A 12,030-nucleotide genomic window follows, 5' to 3' on the forward strand; every position below is an offset into this window, starting at 1 on the left:
GGAACTTTAAGTGTGAGGCCTTTGGGGGTAATGCCAAATGTCAGACAAGCCTGAGAAAATAAAATATGGGAGTGTAATCTGGCTAGGGCGAAGGCATGTTTGCGGAGGGAATGTAAATAAAACATAATGGAGTCGTCGTGGGGGTGTTGTGAGGATGACATGGTATTAGAAGGTGGAAAGTGTAACATGAGGCTGAAATGAAAATGAAAATAAAAATATATGGGGAGAGATAAAGGTAAACTAGAAAGCAACTAAAAACAAAGATGATGTGACTTACCAAATGAAAGTGCTGGCAGGTCGATAGACACACAAACAAACACAAACATACACACAAAATTCAAGCTTTCGCAACAAACTGTTGCCTCATCAGGAAAGAGGGAAGGAGAGGGAAAGACGAAAGGATGTGGGTTTTAAGGGAGAGGGTAAGGAGTCATTCCAATCCCGGGAGCGGAAAGACTTACCTTAGGGGGAAAAAAGGACGGGTATACACACACACACACACACACACACACACACACACACACACACACATATATATACAGACACAAGCAGACATATTTAAAGACAAATAGTTTGGGCAGAGATGTCAGTCGAGGCAGAAGTGCAGAGGCAAAGATGTTGTTGGAAGACAGGTGAGGTATGAGTGGCGGCAACTTGAAATTAGTGGAGATTAAGGCCTGGTGGGAAGAGAGGATATATTGAAGAGCAAGTTCCCATCTCCGGAGTTCGGATAGGTTGGTGTTAGTGGGAAGTATCCAGATAACCCGGACGGTGTAACACTGTGCCAAGATGTGCTGGCCGTGCACCAAGGCATGTTTAGCCACAGGGTGATCCTCATTACCAACAAACACTGTCTGCCTGTGTCCATTCATGCGAATGGACAGTTTGTTGCTGGTCATTCCCACATAGAATGCGTCACAGTGTAGGCAGGTCAGTTGGTAGATCACGTGGGTGCTTTCACACGTGGCTCTGCCTTTGATCGTGTACACCTTCCGGGTTACAGGACTGGAGGAGGTGCACACGATCAAAGGCAGAGCCATGTGTGAAAGCACCCATGTGATCTACCAACTGACCTGCCTAGACTGTGATGCATTCTATGTGGGAATGACCAGCAACAAACTGTCCATTCACATGAATGGACACAGGCAGACAGTGTTTGTTGGTAATGAGGATCACCCTGTGGCTAAACATGCCTTGGTGCACGGCCAGCACATCTTGGCACAGTGTTACACCGTCCGGGTTATCAGGATACTTCCCACTAACACCAACCTATCCGAACTCCGGAGATGGGAACTTGCTCTTCAATATATCCTCTCTTCCCGTTATCCACCAGGTCTTAATCTCCGCTAATTTCAAGTTGCCGCCACTCATACCTCACCTGTCATCCAACAACATCTTTGCCTCTGCACTTCTGCCTCGACTGACATCTCTGCCCAAACTATTTGTCTTTAAATATGTCTGCTTGTGTCTGTATATGTGTGGATGGATATGTGTGTGTGTGTGTGTGTGTGTGTGTGTGTGTGTGTGTGTGTGTGTGTGAGTGTATACCCATCCTTTTTTCCCCCTAAGGTAAGTCTTTCCGCTCCCGGGATTGGAATGACTCCTTACCCTCTCCCTTAAAACCCACATCCTTTCGTCTTTCCCTCTCCTTCCCTCTTTCCTGATGAGGCAACAGTTTGTTGCGAAAGCTTGAATTTTGTGTGTATGTTTGTGTTTGTTTGTGTGTCTGTCGACCTGCCAGCACTTTCATTTGGTAAGTCACATCATCTTTGTTTTTACATATATTTTTCCTAGCAAAACTGTAATTTTCCCATTTAATTGTTGGATGATTAAAGTGTCCACCAATGATTACAATAAAATTGGGGAGTTTGCATACAAGTGAACTCAGGTTTTCTTTAAAGTTTTTGGTTACATCAGGAGATGAGTCTTGTGGACATAGAAGGATCCAATTCTCATTTTATGCCCACCACTGATACTGAGTCTTGCCCAAACAATGTCAATGCAGCTTCAGTTTCTATCTCGGTGCATTCGAGTTTCTTGTCTACTGTGACAAATACACCAGCCCCATTTCCCTCTTGCCTATTCTTTCAATATACACTTAAATTATCCCCCAAAATCTCACTGCTATCAATTTCAGTTTTCAACCATCTTTCTGTACCCAGTACTATGTGAGCTTCTCTGCTTGTTGTGAACACTTCAAACTCTGGTACTTTGTTGCGAATGCTTCGGCAGTTTACCATTACGATTTTAATACTCTCACCTGTGGGAGACAAAACATGGTTCAAATGGCTCTGAGCATTATGGGACTTAACATCTGAGATCATCAGTCCCCTAGACTTAGAACTACTTACACCTAACTAACCTAAGGACATCTCACACATCCATGTCCGAGGCACGATTCAAACCTGTGACTGCAGCAGCGCAGTTCCGACCTGAAGCGCTTAAAGCCGCTCGGCCACAGCAGCCGGCTGTGGAAGAGACATCTTTTGATCTTACACTGATACTTCTGGTTTTCCTATCATTATCTGGATTGAATGGAGTGTTGCCTAATCTAAGAACACCTTGTGTGCATCCCACACACAGTCAGCTACCTGAGCAACAGCCTCTGATGTGTAGTGCACATCTGATCTATTTAGGGGAACCCTTCAGTTCTCAACCCTGTGGCACAGGTCCAGGAAGTCGCAGCCTAGCTTGTCATTGAACATTCATGGTCTCTGGTTCAGTCCTTCCACCTGACCCAGAACCAAATGGCCACAATCAGTTTTGGGGACAATGCTGCAAATTGTGAGCTTCGTTGAAACTCCACACACAAGGCTGGACGTCTCAACCTCTCTGCCCAGAATGCCCTCGGAGCCCAGACAACAGGCATGATTTGTTCACTTTGCAGTCTGCAAAATTGATTTCTTGATAGACGAAAGAATTGAAATTGTGGAAGCATACATGAAAAAAGGTTCGATTAAGGAAACTATTCAAATTTTCTGGGTCAAGTATCCAGCAAAGAGAGTAATACAGAGTCTGAATAAAAACTGGTGCACCTATGGATCCGCGTAAAAAGTAAAATGACAAGGAATTCCTTCAGTTCGCACACCAGAAGTTATTGCAGACATTCGCCGAAGAATTATTCAGAGTGCAAAGACGTCTACACATACACGTTGGCCCCAATAGGCGCATGTAAGTAGGAGTAGTTGTCAGCGGATATTGAAAAGTCTTAATTTGAAGCCATGTCATGTGACAGTTGTGCAGCAATTACAGGAGGATGACAGTCAGCAACATGCAGATTACTGCACGTGGCTTTTGTTAGACACTTTCCATTACACCATGAGTGATGAAGCATGGTTTCATATTTTCAGTTACCATGAATTCACAGAACATGAAGTGGTGCGCACAGAGAAGCCTAACACTGTGTTTCAGAAACCACAACATGATGAAAAAAAATGTCATTTTGCTGCAGTGCAACAAAAATGTACATCACTGGACCGATATTTTTTGACAGTTGCCTCAATATAGTTGCATATATGGAAATTTTTGACACTTTTGTGCTCAACTCGCTGAATATGAAACACAATACTGCTTCTTCCAGCAAGAAAGGGGAACATGTCACAAGTCTAAGGTATACCTGGAATAAGTCCACGATGTCTTCACCAAGGAACGAACTGTCGGCAAACATTTATGGCCACCACATTTACAGAATCTAACAACAAGTGATTTTTTTCTGCAGTGACACTCGAAAGGCAAGATCTATGAAGTAACTTCACACACAACACAGAACCAAAAGACATCAGCCATGAAGTTGCCAATATCAATATCCAAACTTTATGCTGGATTTATCTGAATATGCTTGGACGACACAGCAGTGTATCGATGTTGCAGGTGAGCACTTTTAACATCTTCTGTAAAGTTATTTTTCACTTTAAGTCCATTTCAGCTCTTCATTTCTGTAATGTCACTGCATTTCCTTCATACTTACATGGGCTACTTTTATCCACGCCACCATCATAATGGTTTTCAGCAGAAACAGAATATAAGTTTATCGAAGAATAAACTCCAATTTCTCTAGGAAAGTAGTAGTGCATTACCCCGCATTTGCACCTTTTGGTTACAACCACTGTTTTTATACGAAAACATGCAATTGGAGGAATGATACCCACTCTCCAGATAGGCGGCCAGCTCGTGGTCCTCAGCCTGCTGTGCTAGCATCCTCGGTGTGTTGCCGTGTCGATCCTGGATGGTGAGGGAGGCCCCCCCAGCTACCAGCATGCAGCATATGCTGCGGCGTTTGTGGGCAGCTGCTTTGTGCAATGCTGTTTGTCCCCTGCAATAAAATAAGCCATGTTTAGTAGAAATCATACTGATCACCAGAACCTGTAAGTAATGTACTTTAAAAAAAAAAAAAAAAAAAAAACATTTTGTCATTTGCAGATGACAAGCTGAGTAAAGTATATTTCATTTGATATTGTCGATGTAGTCTTTAGTCTGAAGACTGGTTTATCCAGTGTTTCCATCTCTGCAGAACTACTGCAACCTACATCCCTTAAGGCTTGCATAAGTATTCCAGCCTTCATCTACTTATTTACCCCTACATTTCCCTCCATAACCAAACTGATGATTTCTTCACAGCTCAGGACATGTCCTATCAGACGGTATCTTATTTTAGTCAGGATGTGCCATAAATATCTTTTTCCCAAATTGATTCTGCGCGTCGTCTTCATTAGTTACTTGATCTACCCCCTAACCTTCAGCATTCTTCTGTAGCAACTCATTTAAAAAGCTTCAACTCTCTTCTTTTTGAACTGTTTATCATTCACATTGTGCTTCTGTACACTATTCTGGTGTAACCACAAATGTCAGACAGGAGATGTGAAACGAAAAACCAGAGCAGGCTGTGAAGAATCGGTGGCCAATGGTGCGCAGAATCGGACCGCACAGTGCCATGCCATGCGCGTCCTCACAGGATATAAATACAGCTCCTACTAGCCTCGGCCGCACATGATCGGCCCAAATCTGCAACGTCAGATCAAGTGTTTACTTGGACTCTGTGTATAGCAAGAACTGTTCTCATAACATGTAAGCTTTCACAGCCGGCATCTTCTTTAACTAAAACTTCCGGGCTGAATTGCCATGGTCCATATATAAAACTTCTTCTCCTGCCTGATGTTTCGTTGCCTACTGCGGGCAACATCTTCTGAGGTGAGTCGGCGACTGGCTGCTAGGCGCTGGTGGTCCTGCTTATACAGAGCACTTAGATGGCGTCACCACTCGTCACATGCTTTTGACTTTAAAACTAGCTCTGGCTAGTGCCATCTCTCGAGATTACAGGTAATCGATTGTCACTTCGTTGGTACAAAGTTGACTGCCATATCTTGTCTAGTTTTAATTAAAGGATTAAAACTAGACAAGATATGGCGGTCGACTTTGTACCACCAAAGTGACAATCGATTACCTGTAATCGAGAGAGATGGCACTAGCCAGAGATAGTTTTAAAGTCGAAAGTACGTGACGAGTGGTGGTGCCATCTAAGTGCTCTATATAAGCGGGACCACCAGCGCCTAGCAGCCAGTCACCGACTCACCTCAGAAGATGTTGCCCGCAGTAGGCAACGAACTGTCAGGAAGGAGAAGTAGTTTTATATATGGACCACGGCAATTCAGCCTGGAAATTTTAATTAATGAAGAACTGTTCTGTTTTCACGTTGCCTCTTGCTAGTGACACTTGCTGTAGTAAAGTTAAGTACTGTCAATTTACTTTTCTGGAAATAAAACTTCTAATGTTATTTGTTGGAAATTATTGTATAGCATTCCAAGAATGCTACATCCCATAAGTACCCTATTAGTGATGAGTGGGCAAGACCCCACAACTGGGGTGTCTTGCCCACTCGTCACTTATAGGGTGCCTACAGGATGCAGCATTTTCGGAATGCTATACAACAAACACATTTACATTCCAAACAAATACCTTCAGAAAGCTTTTCTAATACATGAAATTATATCCAAAGTTACCAACATCTATTTTTCAGAAATCTTTTTCCTGTTATTGCCTCGTACTTTACTGTAAGAATAGCAAAACCCTTTGCTGCAAGAATAGCTAAACTCATCTATTACTGTTAGTGCCTCATTTCCTACTTTAATTCCATCAGCATTTCCTGATTTAATTTGACTACATCCCTTTAGCCTTGTTCCACTTTTTTATGTACATCTTATAACTCCACTCAACACCCTATGCATTCTGTTCAGCTACTCTTCCGAGTCCTTTACACTCTCGATGGAATTACAATGACACTGTCGAACCTCAAAGTTTTTATTCTTCTCCCCGGGGTTTAATTCCCTTCTCAGATTTTTCCTTGGATTTCTTCACTGCTCAATGTATAGGCTGAATAACGTCACACATAGGCTACAACCTTGTCTCACTTCCATATCAACCGCTGCTTTCTTTTCATGTTCTTTGACTCACATAACTGCACTCTGGTTTCTGTAAAAGATGTGCATGGGCTTTCACTTCCTGTCATCTTCAACGTTTTGGAGAGTGTATTCCGATCAACATTGTCAAAAACTCTCTTTAAATATACAAATGCTGTAAACACAGGTATGCCTTTCTTTGACCTACCTTCTAACTTAAGTCATAGAGCCAGTATCACCTCATCTTCCTACATTCCTCCAGCATCCAAACTCATCTTCCCTGAAGTCCACTTCCACCAGTTTTTCCATTATTCTGCAAATAATATGCATCAGTATTGGCAACAATGACTTATTAAACTGACGGTTCGCTGATATTCACATCTGTTAGAACTTGTCACTCTGGAAGTGGAATTATTACATTCTTCTTGAAGTCTGAAGATACTCTGTCCATCTTTTGTATCTTGCACAGAAGGTGGAAGAGGTTTCTCATCATTGACTCTCTCAAGGATCTCAACAGAGCTGAAGGAATGTCATCTACTTTGACATTACCAGCACAAAAGAAGGCTAGTTTTATTTAAGGTGAATATAATTGTATAATTATTTTGAATTCTAAAATTGTCTTGTAGCATAAATAATAAATTTATGTCATATGCAGCACACTGTTTAGTTACATATGTATGCCCTATATTAAAATGCTATAACATCAATTTATCACTCCTATCTATATAATAACAGCTTCCAGTTGAATTCACGTAAACCCCACAAAATGTCATCGTGCCTCAAACTAAAAAAAAATCCACTGATGATTGGATATAAATTGCTAACATGTTTGTGTAAAAGAAAATCTAAAGTAATTGTTACTTCAATAAAGTGAAAAATTCTGTCCAACTGAACTGCCAATATTGGTGGCTTATTAAAATACAACTATTAATTTCTATATTAGTATCTCAGAAGCAAAGATGGTGAATTCTGTGGTCACACTACATAATTTCAGATTTATAAACAATGCACACCTTATGGTTAAGTAGTACCTAATGAAAGTTAAACATCTTATTCAACTTAAGAGGCCAACTGACTCTTGTGATACATTACATTACAAAGCAAACATGTTTGGCCACCAGGTGGCTGAAGTGGACAGTGTATATAGAGTTGTTGTTGTTGTTGTTGTTGTTGTTGTTGTGGTCTTCAGTCCTGAGACTGGTTTGATGCAGCTCTCCATGCTACTTATCCTGTGCAAGCTTCTTCATCTCCCAGTCCCTACTGCAACCTACATCCTTCTGAATCTGCTTAGTGTATTCATCTCTTGGTCTCCCTCTACGATTTTTACCCTCCACATTGCACTCCAATACTAAATTGGTGATCCCTTGATGCCTTAGAACATGTCCTACCAACCGGTCCCTTCTTCTTGTCAAGTTGTGCCACAAACTCCTCTTTTCCCCAATTCTATTCAATACTTCCTCATTAGTTATGTGATCTACCCATCTAATCTTCAGCATTCTTCTGTAGCACCACATTTCGAAAGCTTCTATTCTCTTCTTGTCCATACTATTTACCGTCCATGTTTCACTTCCATACATGGCTACACTCCATACAAATACTTTCAGAAACGACTTCCTGACACTTAAATCTATACTCAATGTTAACAAATTTCTCTTCTTCAGAAACGCTTTCCTTGCCATTGTCAGTCTACATTTTATATCTTCTCTACTTCGACCATCATCAGTTATTTTGCTCCCCAAGTAGCAAAATTCATTTACTACTTTAAGCATGTCATTCCTAATCTAATTCCCTCAGCATCACTCGATTTAACTCGACTACATTCCATTATCCTCGTTTTGCTTTTGTTGATGTTCATCTTATATCCTCCTTTCAAGACATTGTCCATTCCATTCAGCTGCTCTTCCAGGGCCTTTGCTGTCTCTGACAGAATTACAATGTCATCGGCGAACCTCAAAGAGAGTATGATCTCTCATATCATTTTAATGTGGAACTACACTGTGAAACGGATAGTTGCTACTCACTGTATTGCAGAGATGCTGAGTCACAGATAGGCACAATAAAAAGACTGTCAGAAAGTGAGCTTTTGGCCAACAAGGTCTTTTTCTAATCCAGTACAATACTCAGTGTCCATCCTTATTTCTTTTCTTTCCTGTGTTGACAAAGGCCTTGTTGACTGAAAGCTCACTTTCTGACAGTCTTTTTGTTGTGCCTATCTGCGACTCAGCATCTCCACTATATGATAAGTAGCAACTATCCTTTTCACAATACGGTAACACTCTACACTCAATTTTCCATTGTTTAATGTGCAACTAATATTCTCCTCCATAAATATTTTAATTGCAGCCTAAACATATTACATGAAAATAAACATTATTATTTACAGTATACGTTGTTGTTCATCCAAACGCGTGTAGCATGAATCATGACACTACATTTACAATATATTTTAAAAACACCAAAAACTGCAATTGATACATATGCAGAAAAAAAAACACATGGCTGGATTATTAACATGTTCTTTAATGATAGAATAAACCAAAGCTAATGGTGCTACATATATAGGGAAGAATAGAATTTTATTTTTGGGCCCAGAGAGGATGAAACCCTTTATACAATATCCTAGATAGAGGGCCATATATAAAATACAGTAATGACAGTGATAACAGCAAACAATATTGACAATGAAAAAACACAATGTGACACAGCTGTAGATATTATCCAAAGCCTACCATATTTGTATGAAATTTATTTATAGCAAATGCGACATTCTCCTCTGACAGACATCTGCCCATACATTTGCCAAGGCAAAAACTAAAACATAGACTGTAGTGTGCGATGCCCATGTGAGGTGCATAATTACAGGAATGGCAATCCACAAAAAGTACTGTGTCGCATGCACATCAGTCATATTGTTCTGATGCAAGTAAAATAATTCCCGAAGAAAGCACTGCTCACTGCTGAATAAAAAAATAATTACAGCAAGATAACCAAAAGCATCATCAGTTGTCACATTAAGTGTGGCTAAATATTGAAATTACATAAGAGGAAGCAGTTCTAATGTACTAAAAGGCGCACTTGAAATACAGTTGTCTATGCCAAAGTTCTGGAAACTCCATTTAATCAGTCACCCAAAAAAATCATTTGAAAACAAAACATCCACACCTGCACTTCAAGAAAAATGATTTGTACTGTAAATAGAAACATACTTAAAACTGTATAAAATGCCATGACTGTTGTCAAACAACAAAAACAAAATGACGCCTGCTGCACCATTGAATTGACAGCCCAGTACATCTTCAGTATGAAACATTCAAAATCACATATAATGAAAACACATCAAGAATGACGACATACAGTAGTGGCTGTAAGTACAGTGCGAGCCAAAAAGTACTTCATAATTTTGGAATGGTACAGAAATTTACAGAGATAACTTACAGAATCGGTAGCTATATCATTTTGTAGCAAACAACCTCAAGTTTCACATAAAAGTGTCAAGTATAATTTTGATTTGATGAAACTGCTGTCTGTGATGCAGTGAACATCCCAATGGTAGTCAGTTTCTTCCCACACTCGTTGCAGCAAACTGGGCGTAACTGCACAACGGCATAGTACATTTGATTTTTCAGGTTGACTAAACTGTTTGGTAGGGGCAGAACATACACACCATCTTCAATGAAACTGTAGAGAAAGAAATCCAGTGGTACCTAGCATGGGGAGTGAGGTGGCCATGCAACTGGCCCTTCACAGACAACCCACCGACTCGGCAAGCAATTATCGAGGAAACCTTGAACTTGTGCCTAGAGTAAATTGCAGGTCTGCTTGGATATCCTTTACAGTGTTCGGTGTGAAATTTAAGCTGAACAGTTGTTGCAGAATTCATTTCATGAAACCAAAACAGACAGTAAGCTCACTCCGCATTAGTGACAGTAGCCACTTTAACTGTGCACTACACTCACACTCCTGGTGGTGGAATGAGGTATCGATGCACTAAGTGAATTCAACTCGAGTTGTTTGCTACAAAATGACACATCTACTAATTCTGTAATTTATCTCAAAATATTTCTGTATCATTCAAAAGTTGTAAAGTCCTGTTTGACCCTCCGTGTAAGAATTAAAGGTGATGTCCTTATTGTTAACACAATATCAATAATTTTAACAAACCCAGTCCTTGAAATTGGTAGAAGTCAAAAGATATTTAAAAAATTGTATTTATTGATGATACTAGGTCTTTGTGATAAATAATAATTTGGCAAAAACCTTACTTAATAAAAATTAAATTTTATATAATTATTGCTAAAACAGCTATTGTTGCAAATGCTATTTACTCTCTCAGACTGACATCATCAGATTAGTAGAAAGTGCTCACAGTATATGGAGATATATTTTGCTCAGTGTATTGGCAATAATTAACTAATGTGTCTCTACATTTAAGAACATTAATGGCTATGATGGCAATTTGAATATTGACAAGTTTTACACTGTTTATACATGTGACATATTCACCTTCATATTGCAGTGCACCCAGCTTATAAAAATGTCCAAAATAGCTGTACATCACTGTTTAGGTTGTAAACTGTATATGATGTACTGGTGCTAAAAATTTATGAACAGCTCAAGAAAGAACCCAAAAAAAGAGACTGATGATAAGAATGACTTTAGCAAAACTGGCTCTTTTCAAAGTTCAATGACCATCTAGTATAGAACTGCAGTGCACTACAATGCTCTTGGCATTCTGCAACGTTATGTACTGACTTAGTGCATATTTTGTGATAAATGTATTTCATTCCTAGATACACAATGTAACTAATATAGTTCTATGGGCCACCTCACTATATTTTTTTAGCACCTGTATGTTATACCAATTTACAATCTGAACAGCGATTTATAGCTGTTCTGGTCATTACATCATCCTGATATTTCAAGTGTGCTTTTAAGAACACTGTAACTGCTTCCTTTTTTTTTATTGGGTTATCGATTTGTGTAATTCCAATACTTAGCTACCCTTAATGTAACTACCGACTAGGCTTTTGGTGATTTTGTAGCCATTATTTTCTTATTCAGCAGTGCTTTCTTCAGGAATTATTTTATTTCCATCTAAATGTAACGATGGATGTGTAGCCCACACAATATTTGTTGTGGACTGTCATTCTTGTAATTACACATTTCACCTCAGCATTGCACACAACAGTCTCTGTTTTCATCTTTACTTTGGCAAATGTATGGGGAGATGTCTGCCACATAAGAATATTATGTTTAACATACATAAATTTCATACAAAAATGGTAGGCTTTGAACAACACCTACAGCTGTGTCACATTGTGTATTATCACTGTCGATGTTGCTTGCTGTTACCACTGTCATTACTGTTTTTTATACACACATCAAAAACGTTTTTCATCAACCCGGTTCCTAGAACTCCTGAAGATGGACGTTGACTGTGGATATTGTATCACAGACACAGTCCCTTTGACTGTTCAGAGATGTCACTAAACCCGTCCAAAGATGTAAATGACCAAGCATGAGCAGCGCCTATTACACGGATGGGGTCCGACAGCTGATCATTTCCAGTCATTCCACCAGGAAGGAGGTACATGGCTCATGTTGTCTGTAGTTCAACCATGCCTGGATGGTCAATACC

The 12,030-nt window shown here is 39.8% G+C and overlaps 1 protein-coding gene across 3 annotated transcripts in view; it reads right to left on the minus strand.

Moving 5' to 3' along the window:
- LOC126198537 (eye-specific diacylglycerol kinase) overlaps positions 1-12,030 on the minus strand; it is a 679,131-nt gene that overhangs the window by 25,250 nt on the left and 641,851 nt on the right. For all 3 annotated transcript variants that reach the window (XM_049934939.1, XM_049934938.1, XM_049934937.1), the window contains one exon: positions 4,149-4,312. In XM_049934939.1, the coding sequence (XP_049790896.1) occupies positions 4,149-4,312 (164 nt within the window). The remainder of the gene's footprint in view (positions 1-4,148; positions 4,313-12,030) is intronic.

Source organism: Schistocerca nitens, chromosome 8, assembly GCF_023898315.1.
Source record: "Schistocerca nitens isolate TAMUIC-IGC-003100 chromosome 8, iqSchNite1.1, whole genome shotgun sequence".
In the NCBI taxonomy this organism is placed as follows: Eukaryota; Metazoa; Arthropoda; class Insecta; order Orthoptera; family Acrididae; genus Schistocerca; species Schistocerca nitens.